The sequence below is a fragment of the Cupressus sempervirens genome, chromosome 4 (genome assembly GCF_028749045.1).
Source record: "Cupressus sempervirens isolate cs-2001-9-10 chromosome 4, ASM2874904v1, whole genome shotgun sequence".
Taxonomy (NCBI): Eukaryota; Viridiplantae; Streptophyta; class Pinopsida; order Cupressales; family Cupressaceae; genus Cupressus; species Cupressus sempervirens.
The window spans coordinates 546,474,940-546,489,695 of NC_143121.1; the positions used below are offsets into that span (position 1 = coordinate 546,474,940).

Here is a 14,756-nt window from a genome sequence, read left to right on the forward strand (position 1 = left end):
TTGCAAGCGGAAGACTGAACTAACTAATCAAAGATTCCCAACATAATCATTACTTTCTTACAAATTCATTTTGTTAACCATCATTGCATTTGAGACGAGGTTCATTTTAATGCCCAAGTACAAGTTCCTAAATGATTAGTCAAACAAGTTCATTTCCAACTTAAGACATAAAGGTAACAAAACATTTCTATCCATCCCATAAGAACCTGATATTTGATTTGTTTTGACCTTGGAAGATACAACTTCCTAAAGGGTACCCAAAAAACTAAATTGCAAAATCTGAAAAGGTTTCAAAGTGCCCATCATCTAAGGTCCGATGAATTGCAATTAGTATTGTGTGATAAAGCTCCTTTAGAAGTGCGATAAAATACTTTATCACACAATACGATGCACAAAAGGGGAGAAATTTCACCAGAACTCGGTGTGATGAAATGCTACTACAATGCGTGATGAAATGCATTTTTGCAGTTCATTGTCGATAAGATGCTACTACTTGGCGCGATAAAACATTGACATTGTGCAATGAAAATGGCCTTCACTTTGGAAGCTATTCAAAAAGCACCGAAAAACTCTTGATGAGCTCTACGACATGGAGAACCTAAAACTATCATAGGACAAAACCATATTTTACGCCACACAAAAGAATCAAACATGGCCTAAAATAGGTAATCATAGTTGCAAAAACATGTAATGGGCAAGATGCTTTGAACAACGAAAGACAGGACATGCCAACACCAACGTACAACATCAAATGAAAGCTAACTCCACATTGGGGAGCATCGAATACATGAATATCGAGGCATCAACCACTCAATTACAAAATAAATACATAAAAGTAAAACATCTTGGTGATCCATCAAGATACAAGAATAACTTAATACAAGAAGAATCCGCACCAAGAGTGCAAGTACGAAAGTGAAGTCAAGGACAAGAGGAGGAATAAGTCAACAATATCTTGCATCTGGAAGATCGCTGTCCCTGTTCTCCAATCCCCAACAATGGTATAGGTAGCAACGCCTCCCAACCACGTGGAAAGGTAGGCTCACCCCACCATGCTCATGGAGATAGTGACTCGACCAGAAAAACACAAGACAAGAGCATCCAAGGCTTACACATACGCCAATATAGTATGACACCAACACATAGATCCTTAAAGCAATGCAGTACTTCAGGTCCCTTGTCAGACACGCTATAGGATAACTATGTAGGGGCTCTAGTGGAGTGTAGTCGCTTGGAACATGGTAACTCAACTCCGTTCAAAGGCCTCATACCGTGTTCTCACTCTAGCTCGTGCAAGAGATTGGCTACCTTTCAGACACCACACCCTTGCATCAACTCTTTCGGCATGCTCAACTACCATACATGTGTTCTCTTATCTTTCATTAAGTTTTATTATTTGTGCGTTTAATTGGTTATTACTGTATTAAAATCTCTTCACATTACCTTGTTGGCCACTTCTGGGCTAGGGTACTTTTGAGAAGCCTCTTCACATGTCTACCTATACATACCCTTTCTCGTTTTACCAGTGCCATAAGGAAATACAATTTCCCAACTTAACCCCCAAATGAACAACACTCAATTGGCCTTAGTCCAAGAGTTCGGGTCTCACAAGATCCCACCATGTACACATGCACATGCTCATGGGTGGGCACAACTAACTCCATGGGAAACCATGATAAAACTAATGCAAGGTTTGGATTCTTCAAGAAGTGCACCATCACAAGAAAAGCATAAACACACTCGAGGAAGCATTGAGTGGAAATCATAAGTAGATATAGTAGTAACACATAGCTCAATTGATCACTTTGTCGAGAGTGTGGATTCCCCTGAAATCCTTAAATCATCTCATAGCATATGAGAATGACATACAACGCCCAAACAAAACCAAAACTCAAATTTTGGGAAAAACCAACAAGGAAACAAAATTATCAATTTAACTTGAGAAGGCACTTTCGGATTGGAATATAAAATCCATTAAAATTTCCTCTATCCATTTTGACTCTTTTGACTCCACGATTCTACTCTATGTAACAAAGACTACTAACATCAAATTCAAGTCAAGCCACACGAGGATACAAACAGTTACTTGTTGGCACACACAAAACAAGGTGACAACAAAAACACCCAAAATTCAAACATCTTGAAATTCAACGAAATTGAAAACCCATTTCCAAATCATTTGCCCAAACGCCCAAAAATCAAATAAAATTTAAGTTTTGGACACATGCAAAATCCAAAAACATAACTAGGTAAGAACTTTTATTTTCTAATCAAGAATTCACATAAATAATCATGCCTGTCCGACTGGGTTATGGAATTGCATAAAAAGGAAGGGGAATAATAGTTCTCAACCTCCAAACATTTAGCAATTAAAAGGAAGAGAAAAAATTAAAATGAGGAAGCCCTACCTCAAGCCAAAGCTCCAAAACCGGGAATGAGAAGAAGAAAATAAAGGAAACATCAAACAGGCTGAAAATCATAGTGGAGATAAGGAATTGTGCGATGAATCCAAAGATCAGTTGAGCCGATCTCCCACAAAGAGAAAATTACTGAATTGCTCCAAAGGGGTTTGGAGAGCAGAACTCAATTCTCAAAACGTAACAATTTGAAGTGAGAGTGAAAACTCACTTTTTGCCAATATAATGGGTTTTAATATAAAGTCACTTGTAATTTAGAATATTACTCAATAACTTAACTGGCCTTTTCCCAAATTAAATAAAACAATTACAGATATTTGGAAAGTAACAATGACAAATTAATTGGTAAATAAAATAAATAATTAAAATCTCCCAACATTTTAATTAAATCGGCATTTTAAACAGCATTTTTTGTGTCAACTGATAAAACCCCAAGTGCATAGACATGCTCACTGGTCTAATCACATAATGCATAATGAATTTGAATTTACCAATTACTGGAGGGTTAATAATAACAATAATAACAATAATATGGATATGTCACCCATACTTGGACAACATTGACTCAACATGGAAGGTCAGAGTCACTATCTCCTAGTGCCAACTACTGGGGATATAGGTACCTGTAATTAGGATGAATTTACATGGTACTTGTTTAGTAAATAACAAACATCAAGTGTGGATGCTCTCTCTCTCTAAAATCAAATACCAAGAGTCCTCAATGTCTCAGCTCTCATCAGATACTCCCCCATATTGGAAGCATCAACATTCAGTCCAGTCTAACAATAGTGCTCTGTGCCACTGGACTGATGCAATCTCTGCATCATCTACCCAGAAGTAAGCAGGGGCATGACCCCAAGTATAATGCTCAAGTACTCAAATGTATCTTTAGGTAAGGGCTTCGTAAAGATATCTGCAATCTGATCTTTAGCACTCACATATTCCAATCTAATCTCTTTTTCTGTTGCCTTCTCTCTCAAGACATTATATATATATATATATATAGCTGAAACTCAAACAGACAAGTAGTCACGTGAAGGAGAATGAGACATTGTGTAGATCTCGCGAGTGACTATGACAGCATTCCCGTTTTGTACTAGCACCAAATGAGAAATCCATGCACAGCAGTGGTGCAATACAACACAACAACATATAATCGTATGATAAAGCATTTAAATAAATCATTTAATTACTCATTTTCAATCATGAGCATAAAAACACAGATATCTGCAACATTTACTAAAGGTAAAAGATAGATATCCACAACATAAAAACACAACAGAAATGAATCCAATAACATCCATTTGATAAATAACCAATCACCCAAACCCGAATATAATCAACCATTTCCGGATTATTCTAAGCATATACCAATGGAATAACAACTGAATTACTTAACAACATATATGTCTAAATACTTTATAAAAGCCTGGACAGTCATCCTGGAGAAACATCAATAATCTCAAATGCTAAATACACCAGATAACATCATAAGACACCATCATACAGATACAGTCAAAATACTACTAACAACATAATCAACAAATCAGTCAACACTAGTGCAGGAACTAGATATAGGTGCACTAGTCAAATGCATCATACAGTGCTACGACTGTTCATATCTCAAGGGTACTCACGGAATAACATTGTAGTACCATTCCAATTCAGGTAACCACTGATACATATCTCAGTGAAACCATCAAATACATCATAAACCTCACAAGTTAGACATAAAGCATAATCAGTCTGCTGATACAACAACATAAGTCAAATCACCTCAAGGGTGTAGATTTTAGACCACTCGGTCCCAAAATGATCACTCGATAAGAAGAACAACAAGGTCACATCCAACAGGATGATATGTAGAACGCAAATGGGAGAGGCACTACATAAGTGTACAAGTAAATTAGGTAGGGAAACAACAATAACATGGCATGGCCACTGTGGTTCCTTTTATCAATCTACACTCAACTTAGAGACAAAAATCAACTTCATTTCATCTCATGCTGTGCACCAATATTTAGAAAGTAAATACATGGATTAAAACCTACGAAACCTGATTTTCCCCCTGCATCTACATGCTTGGACTGATTTCAAATTGGCTCCCACTCCTGGGCAGGTACTTAAAGGACTTGGGTTCACCCTTTCTATGCTCCCTTTAGAGGGTGTGCTCACAGGGTAATTTTTGGGTTTGTCTGAGATGAATGAGGGAGTGCCTCCCCTTGTCAAGACCATTTTCTAAACTACCAAATGTAAAGGCTTGGAATCATGGAATCATACAATCTATGGACCACGTGTCATATTGCTGGGTTTCATATAGAAGATCAATCCTTCCACAATAGTTGTATTTCATCTTAAGCAAACATGGTGCCATGCATCTGAATTCAGTACTCACCAAGATCCTCTTACATGACTGAATCTTTCTCTTCAGTTGTTGCAAGGAGCTAATAAAACTCAGACTAGACTTTATCTCCGTCAAATAGTTGGACATAATAATATAATCTTTTAGTTCTCTATTTTTTTTATTGAGCTGGAAATCACTGACATAATGATGGTTTAAATCTAACACTTTTTTGGTAGGAACTTTATCACATCCTGTTGAAGGTTGATTGTTGTCTTGAACATAACATGATTGATTGATATCTTCTAGTTTGTAATTCTGCTTTGATGTTTGGAACAATTTTTTGAAGTGTCTTAAGTCATTGCCACAGAGGTTGTACACCAAAACTGTCAAAGTTTTAATGTTTGCACCTTTTCTTGCAGTCATTGCTACCGAGGTTGTAGCCCAAAACTGTCAATATTTTAATGTTTGTACCTCTTCTTCCAGTTATCAACTGATATTATTGAATCCAAATTTCAGCAAATACCCAAGTCTTAGGCAACATGTTAAAATAATAAATATACTAGTTAATGCAAATTTTGTGGAGTCTCAGATGAAAAATGTCTGGATAAGATAGTGAGGGAGTTCAAAGCATTGGTTATTTAAGAGGAACTAAAAATAAGAATTTGGCTGAAGTCTCTAATATTAACATTTTTTTCCCACAACTGGTGCATATGAGTCCTTTAGAATATTCCTCCGTTGCTATTGCCAGAAAAGGACCAGCTTGCACATTTAATCATAAATTGACCACAGAAAGGCATTCTCAGCCATACAACTTTTGATGAGTGAAAGATGATTGTTACTGATCAAGATCAACATGTGTTGATAAAGCTTGTAAAATTATATTTACCGTAGAATGTTTCATTGGTCTAACATACAATCTTTGATAGTGACACAACATCTACAAACCATTGCAAGTATGATCATGTCTAGCAGTTGTTAAGAAGTACCCTCGTCTCTGGCAAGGCAATAACTAAGTCGAACAAACATTTATAAGTAATTTTCCACTTTCTAAAGAACTTACCAATTTAAAAAAAGTGAGAGAATTCTTGGGTATTTACTTCAATAATATAATGTCTTTTTTGAGCCTAAGGGTCTTCCTTCTCCACAGCTAGTTAGAGCTACAATGCAAACAGTTTGATAGAGGCTTAGAAGAGCAATGACATAAATCACAGTTCCCCAGCATTTCAGGGACAGGTACATGAGGGATGAGTCCAAACCAAGGGAATTTTTTTGGGGATGGCAGGAGAATACTGGATGTGTCCTTGCTCATGACTTTATTTCTGGAATTAAGCCAGTCCTGTAATTCTGGCAGCTCCAGGCACTTGTTGGTGGCCTGGCGGGGATGGTCCTGCAAAGTGCACAAGGGACTCTCCGAGGAGGTGCAGTGGGTTGGGTGGTCATAGTCAGAGCTGTACTGTTGTCCCCAGCAGCTTTCTTCATATCAGTCTGTTCAGGTGCTTCTGGTGCTGGTTCTACGACCAGAGTCATCAGAGGCAGAGGTGGTGTAGGTTGCACTGGAGTAAAGATCAATTGAAGGGTTTCACCACACACATGGAATTTTTTAAAAATGTTTGTGTGTGCATGTGTGTATGTGTGTGTGTGAGAGAGAGAGAGAAAGAGAGAGAGGTCATACGTAAATAAGTTATGACAGTATAAAATTAATAAGTTCTTTTCACAAAATATAATTTAATTTCACAATCATATAGTTTTAGGTTGGGAATTAATTAAAGATACCAAAATACTCAGTTTTTTGTTCTCTTTTTTAATTCATTATTTTTTTGTGAGATATAAAAAAAAACTAAAAATACAGTCCCATGTAAAAACTTCTATCATAAATGAAAAGACAAAATGTTTATTTGAAAGATTGAACTTTTTGTTATTTAAAAATAAAAATTAATTAGTATATTAAACATTATAATAATATAAATATAGGGCAAAAGAATAGAAACTTGTTTGGCCCATTGTAATGCCCCCTTGTACGATTTTTTGGGGCTTTGTCTAATTTCTTAAATTCAAATTGCAAGAGACTTCTTTCTATCTAATTAGTATATTAAACATTATAATAATATAAATATAGGGCAAAAGAATAGAAACTTGTTTGGCCCATTGTAATGCCCCCTTGTACGATTTTTTGGGGCTTTGTATAATTTCTTAAATTCAAATTGCAAGAGACTTCTTTCTATCTAATTTGTAAGTATCTGAGTTCTTAAATTCAAATTGCAAGAGACTCCTTTCCTTATTTTTTGTAAGTATCCAAGTTCTTAAATTCAAATTGCAAGAGACTCCTTTCCTTATTTTCTGTGGACTTGACAAAGGAGAGATTGATCAAGGCAAATATTTTCTATCTTCGATTTTATGCAAGGTTTTTGTTGCCAAACAACAATTCAGCTTTGATTCTTGATGATGGCATAATTGATAATTGCAATGGAGATTGACTTCGATTAACAAAGATTGCCTTTCTATCCTTAATGCTAATAATGCAAGATAAACTTAGGCTCCTTGATATCATATTGATTCAGCTTTCATCTTGATGTCTTCCATAATATAAACTGGTTCTGTCTACTGTGAGCTATCATCCTTCACCAAGGCAATAAAAGCCTAACTGATTGTACCTACTTGATGCTATGTAAAACCATTGCTTCTATTGCTAACTAACTTGGAGGTGTCCTAGGTCTGTCACAGTTTGACTTAAACTTGTATCTTATACTTGATAGGTTTCATGGATAGGATGGGGACATCACATCCATGATAAGTCAAGCAGACATCCCGTGCCACAGAAGGACTGATCAGTTTTAAAACAATGCTTTTAAAATTAAAAAAATAAATAAATTGGCATTTGTTTTGTGTGAAACTATGTGAAATATTAACCAACTTGCAAAAAATGGTCTATATAAAAAAACACTTCTGTGAAGGTGGGGTGTGATCATATGAAGACGAGCCTCAAACTTGAAGAAGACTATTAAATATTACGTTCCAAGTTTTGTATAATTTTATATTTGTGGTTTATGCTCTAGATTGTTCTCATTGGATATTCAATCTCAGACCCATTTCTGCAATTTAATCATTCATTGAAAGGATCAAGCATACATTGGAGATCTTATAGTTGCCTTCCCAGCAGAAAGGATGGTAATTATGAGTCTTAGGATTTGTATATTTGTCCTTATAGAATGATTTACAATTTTAGACTTTGAAGAGAAATCAATAAATGACCAATTTTTTTATAGTTATGCTTATTATTATGTTTATTTTAAGACACAACTGTTTACCCTCCGTAACCGTCCAAATGACGATTCTATTATAAATAATTGTGTTGCTCTCCAAGTGACAATTCTACTATTAATAATTGTGTATGTCTACGAGTTTTCCAATTTTTATTATTTTTCTTGTGTATTTCGTAATTCTCCTTTCCATGTAAACATGCATGCATGTATATCCATTTCTATTCATTCCTACTCTTGAATCATTAAATATGTGCATGCATAGATGCGCAACATTTATCCATTTTTTATATGCTGGATTTAGCACAAGGATGGTTCAAATGTCTGTGGTAGTTGTTCCGCTGTTCTGTAAGTCAGGTTTAATCTATTTAATTGGAAATGCTCATTGTCAGCTATTAGTCAAAGTTGTGTATATGATAACTAACAGATCCTGCTGCAATAAATACAGAATGTGATACCAAGGGTTCTGGAACGTCTTGCGTTACAGCCAAGGATACTGTTCAGCCAAAACAAACTGATACTAACAGTCGAGTGGCTACTGCTGTTCGAGAAGCTGTCTACAACATACCATCTGGTTCAGGTGAGAAGATTGGGACGTCTGGGACTTCAGAGAGAGCTCGGGTTGGTCTTCAAAACTATGAGCGGGAAGCTGAAGGCAAGAGGATAGAAGCTACAGAGATGCAATATAATAAGACTAGGAATAAGGCCGAGATAGATGAGTTGGAGAGTATTGTGAGGATTAAGCAAGCTGAGGCAAAGATGTTTCAAGTTCGTGCCGATGATGCTCGTAGAGAAGCAGAAGGACTTCAGCGGATCGCAATTGCTAAGAATGAAAAGATAGAAGAAGAGTATGCATGCAAGCTAGCAAAACTATGTCTTGCTGAGGTTGAGGAAAGGCGTAAAGCCAAGCTTGAAGAGTTACAAATTATAGAAAGGGACCAGCGGGAATATTATAGCATGAAAATTAGGATGGAAGCAGACATCAAAGATCTACTGATGAAGATGGAAGCAGCAAAGAGGCGGTTTTAGATGGATGGCATTTGGGAGGACAATCAGAGAGCATCATGAGAGCCAGAACCCAATGCGTTTCCCTATGCATAATTTGTTTATTCTTAGTGTATAGAAAAGCATGGCTGAAATATGCCAAGCCCTTGTACTATTATCGTCATTTTATTAAAACTTTTGTAAACAAGGAAAAGTTAGCATGCACTGTAACTAGTTAATATCTATTTCTTTCCTAGTCAGCAAACCTTGTTAAAGCCTGTGCAACGAGAAGTTACAATCTGTCAAATCCCCATATAAAGAAAAGCTAATTTCGCAAATGTTACATTGTTGCAGGATACAACCTACCACTTTTCCCATTAATCTTCGTTGCCAAGTTTACATTCAATTGTAAATTTCTCAGCTGGAGGCTATTCCCATACAACTTAGAAGTTGGCTTGAATAAATTATATTATTTGCGAGAAAGAAAGCACAATCACATGGGTGAAATTGTAAATATTGAGTTGGAGGCATAATCATGGAATTGGTAAACATGTTTCAATATTATATTCTATGTCCACGAACATAAAGTTTTAGTATACTATAAAACAACATAATCTTTATCATATAATGTAAGAAACCAAACATAAAATTTGAGCATATTGTAGAACAACATAATCTCTACCATATAATGTAGGAAATTGTGGACATAAGCATCAAGTCTTTAACATGCTTTCATATTATATTTCATATCTATGGATATTGTTGACCAATAAGTGTAGTATGCTGCAAAACAACAAAATCTGTGATAAAATGCACCTACAAGTCTTACAAATAGTTTTTAGAAAGATGTCAGTCATGTTTTGTCTAGTGTGGCTGTTGTATGTGTTTTGAAAATAATCTTATATTTCATTAATAAACATATATCTAATAACCTAATATGATTCCATTATTAGATACTCTATTTAAAATAAAAATAAAAATGATAATTATTTATTTATCAATAATTGAAATCAACCGTTAAGTTTCAATCTTAACTTCTTCATAAACTAAGACATAACTACTCATATTTTTTAGTAACATGTTATATTTATCTCATTCATTAAAAAAAATTTTCTTTTTTAAAATATTATAAATAAAACAAAAAATTAAGTATTTATTTCAAATTCAATAAATTTATAATATAATAAGAGTTAATATTTTTGTAAAGAAAGTGTGAAGTACTAAATTATCATCATTAGTAATAATAATAATAAAAAATTTTATATTCATTTTTTTTATCGGTAAATGGCCAAGGCCTTGATTATATTGATTAATAAAAATTAATAAATTACAATAGGGTACCTATGTTCAAACGGGCACTGTTAGGAAAGAACAGAAAAGAAAACTTCCAGTCTAGCCTAGGACTTTGGTCTTTTATTATTACATCATAAAAAAGACATACCCTAGTCAAATTACCTCAATTGCTATTATTACAATAGACAAGATTGTAATTCAATTGAATACAATGATCAAATGACTTTTAAATGCAGTTGAGACCTATTGTAGATGAACCATTACAACCACTGCATTTTACATCCTTCCATCGTCAAGCAATACAATCATCCTTGCCTTATTGACTTGATAATCAGATTGGTTAGTGATAGTATTGCAATTATCTTTCTAAACATAAAGGATACCTAGGAGAGAGTAACTATTTCCCTTTTCTTTAGATTTATTAATACTACCTCTTGCAATACTTAAGGTAAGGCTTATTGACTCATCAAAATAATTATTTTCCTTTTCTTTATTAACTAGATCCATAAAGTTATCAACAAAATTGTTAGTATTCAATACTTGCCATAAAAATACATATATAATTGTATTTGAAAATAATAACACTATCTTAAATCTTCCTTGCTGAACTAAGCTATATTAAAATTCAGTAATCTCATTATAGTTCCTATAGTTTCCAAGGACAAAAACTAAACCTCAGCTTCCTCTAAAGAGCCAAATGAATTAGTCTCAATCTACCATAGCAACATAGCTAACACCTTAAGCTAATAAAGAAAGAGTACTAGAGATCGAACATAGCTAACTGGACTAACCATTGCTAGATACCAATCGGTACCTCAAATACCTATTTCCTCAGCCCAATATATCAATCTCAATCATTAGACAACTGAAATAAAATGAAGTTGAATCCTAATCCATCGAGCCCTTCAAATTAGGGATTTAAAAATAGTGTGCCCTACTAAGTGCGAATAATTTTCTTCCCATAATGATAATTAGTTTTTGGGCGGAATTCATTAAACTACTCATCTAAAAAATAGACTGCCATTTCTAAATCTCCAAAACAACTCTAAATGATTAAAGCAAGATACATTGCTCAAATAACTCATAACGAATTGGAAATCTTAATAAACATATCACAAAAATTGTAACCATCAAATTTGTAAAATAAAACATACTATTCATTATTATCTATGTTCATACTAAGTGTAGAAAATTACAAGTATGAACGAACATCTTTACATCCAAAGGCACCTAAACTACTTGTTCCCTGACCACATTCCGATATCGACCTTCTAAAACTTTACATCCAAACCAAAACCTTAATGTAGACTAACAGAAACCTATCTAGGTTACTATGATAAAAGAAACATAAACTTATAGGCTGATACCACTTTTGAAACAAAAAAACCTTTTACAAAACTCCCAAATTTTGAGGGAGACTATACATCATAGCCCAACTGTCTTACTAGAATAGAGCAGACTGAAATCCTAAACCAACAAATCCTTGACACACCTTACTTCTTCCAGAACACCATGATTACTTCCGCAATATCATTGGGGTTTTCTGATTGAAAGTAGGGAGAAAATTCAAAAGAAGACCTTTCTCTGTTGGACTTCTCAATATTGGGGGTGTAGAAATCTAGCATGCCCAGATTACCAAATCCCACTCTCGGGTGAATATAAGCCTTAAAAAGGCCAAGGTAATTGCTGAGCCATTCATGTCCAACATCCATCGCGATCCTTCTACAACGAAGGAGGAAGTGAAAACAAGATTCCATCTTGGGCCAAACCATATTGAAAGCTGCCATATCCCTTATTATTAAGGCAAGCCTCCTGGGTATATTTGCCACAACAAGGCTCCCCGGAGGATGATTCATGTACATCTCAGGAAGGGGCACTCTTAAATTTTCGTCCAAACTCATGATGGCTTCTATTACTCCTTGACACTAAGTGGAATCGAAAATATTCAAACAAAGTCTTACCATGGCCCATTTGTTGATCCTAGCTTTGGCCATACATCCGATTAATGTGCCTATGATGTCACTGTTCATCCTCCAAGTGTACTCATAATTGCAAAAACTTTCACCAATTGCCCTGCTAACCGCAATGTAGGTCCTCTCATCAATTGACCTGAGAACTCGGTTCCATATTTCAGGTTTGATATTGCCTCGAAAGGCCATATGAAGGCCTCGGCGATATGAAAAACGCAGATGTTTGTGTCCATATCTATAAAATGGCAAACCGAATGACAAAGATAGGGCACTTTCATAAGTAGGAATAAATCCAAATAGCGAAGTCTCTAGAAGCTCCTCGACTATCTTGCACTATCTAAGAAGCTTGACGTCGCCTAAGAATTATGACGCAGACTAGCTTCAGCTAAGAGACAATACATACATCATTAAAAGGAACGATATAAACCTAAATATCTATTTCAATCCTAATCATAATCTATTGCTTCATAGCCAATAACATATTAAAAGAGCCCCGATAACTCATTTAAATGCCACGGTGTCTTTAAAGTACCAACCCTTAACCACCTAATTGCTATGTAACCCACGGGAAGTATATAAAGCAAGATGTACTATAATTTGCTAATATCCCCATATAACCTATCCTTATATATGGTATGCCCAATCTAGCTATCCTAAGTAAAATCTATATCGAGATATCGGGTGCACCTTTCATATTGATGAGACTTAAAGCTAATAGTAATAGTTGAAACTTAAAATTCATAGTCCATTTCTGAGTTCCAAGAGGTTAACACCATCATCTCCTTTGTTAGCCAAAAGGTCTGCCTTCTGGTTACCTTCTCGAAAGATGTGGTAGATCCTAATATCCTCAAACCTATCTATCAAATTAATAACTTCTTCTAACTTGGAATTAAGGAACCAATTTGGAGTAGCTCTATTCCTTATTGCATTTAAAACAACTTGAGAATCACCTTCGATGAAGATTTTTGATAATCCTAAATATTGACAGAGTTTCAACCCTTCTTCCAGTGCTCTGAGCTCTGCCAGGTTATTAGATGTAGGGCTAATGGACTTGGCTTTTTTAGCAATCCACTGACCTGTGTCATCATTGATGATGCATCCAATTCTTGTGATCCCTGGATTACCTCTAGCTATTACATCAAAATAAAGCTTTGCCCATCCCTTTGGGGGGGGGGGGGGGGGGGGGGGGGTCCATTTGCACATTTTCCTTGCCTCCTTGCTTTTCTTAAAATAAACGAGAGGAGGTTTTATGAAATTAGGCCATACCTTTTTAATTTGGCCATCTCGGATAGAAAAGGAGCCTTCTTCTATTCTAGATTTCCTAAGATGGGAGTTAGTTGTTTCAACTATGCTAGCTCTTATTTTTTGGACTAGCTCTTCTAATTTCAACTCTATATCACAAAAAATTCTTCTATTCCTTTCTTTCCAAACTTACCACACAAGGATGGAGGGACAAATATTCCATAGTTTACTATAGATGCCCTTGCATAGGTTGGTGGGCCAACCTTTGAGAAAATCAATTAATGATTTAGGTGACAGAGAGTACCAACCTAACCTCTGACTAAGCTAGTCCTAACAAACTTGAGAGTATGGGCAACTATATAGTAGATGGTCAGCATTCTCATTGTGATGCTTACAAATAACACACCTCAAAGGGCCTTTGATACCTAGTTTACAGAGTTTGTCTACCGTCAAAATCCTATTTTGAAATGCCAACCATAAGAAAAATCCTACCTTCAACAAACAAGCAGGATCCCATCAAAGTTTAAGTGGGATTTCCACTTCATCCCATCTCTTTGAGTTTATCAGTGCTTTGTATTTGATTTCCACACTATACTTGCCATCATTTGATGTTGCCCAAATGAGCTTGTCATTTCTCTCAAGTTGCTTAACTTTCCTGTCTTGTATGATCTTTTCATATGCCTTAATAGTGGCTGAATCCATCTCTATATCTTTCAGAGGTTTCGAAATCCATCTAGAATATTCTTCTGTAGTTATTTTGTTTTGTAGTCACTCACTTTACTACCCCATAGATTAATTAGCTTTTCTTTAAGGTCTCCTGGGATTAGATTGCTATCTATCGGTGGGTGCCCATCCCAAGAGTCTTCCCAAAAAAGGGCTTCATCACCCTTACCAACATCGCAAGTTAGGTATTTGCCAACAAGGTGGCGACACTTAACCATGAAGTTCCAACTTTTCGATCCTTTAGGAAGGGTCTTCATTCTAAAAATTGAAATAGGGTCTTCTGCATTTAGGTACTTATTATACATAATCTTGACCCATTTATGTTCTCTTTCCATGTATAGTCGCCATATTAATTTAGCCCCTAGCGTTTCATTTTGCCATTGTAGGTTCTTAATTTCTAACCCTCCACAATCCTTGGGTTTGCAAATATTGTCCCATTTTATGAGGGCCCATTTTTTGGGTTCCTCGCAATCATTCCAAAGGAAATTTCTAAGTTTTGACTCTAACTTATGATGAAGATGCTTGG

The 14,756-nt window shown here is 35.4% G+C and overlaps 1 protein-coding gene across 1 annotated transcript in view; it reads left to right on the forward strand.

The window, feature by feature from the left end:
* Window positions 1-9,340, forward strand: part of LOC149562353 (uncharacterized) — a 34,599-nt gene extending 25,259 nt beyond the window's left edge. The window contains exon 2 of the mRNA XM_089825875.1: window positions 8,467-9,340. Coding sequence (XP_089682001.1) covers window positions 8,467-9,047 — 581 coding nt within the window. The 3' untranslated portion in view covers window positions 9,048-9,340. The remainder of the gene's footprint in view (window positions 1-8,466) is intronic.
* The last annotated feature ends 5,416 nt before the right edge of the window (window positions 9,341-14,756 follow it).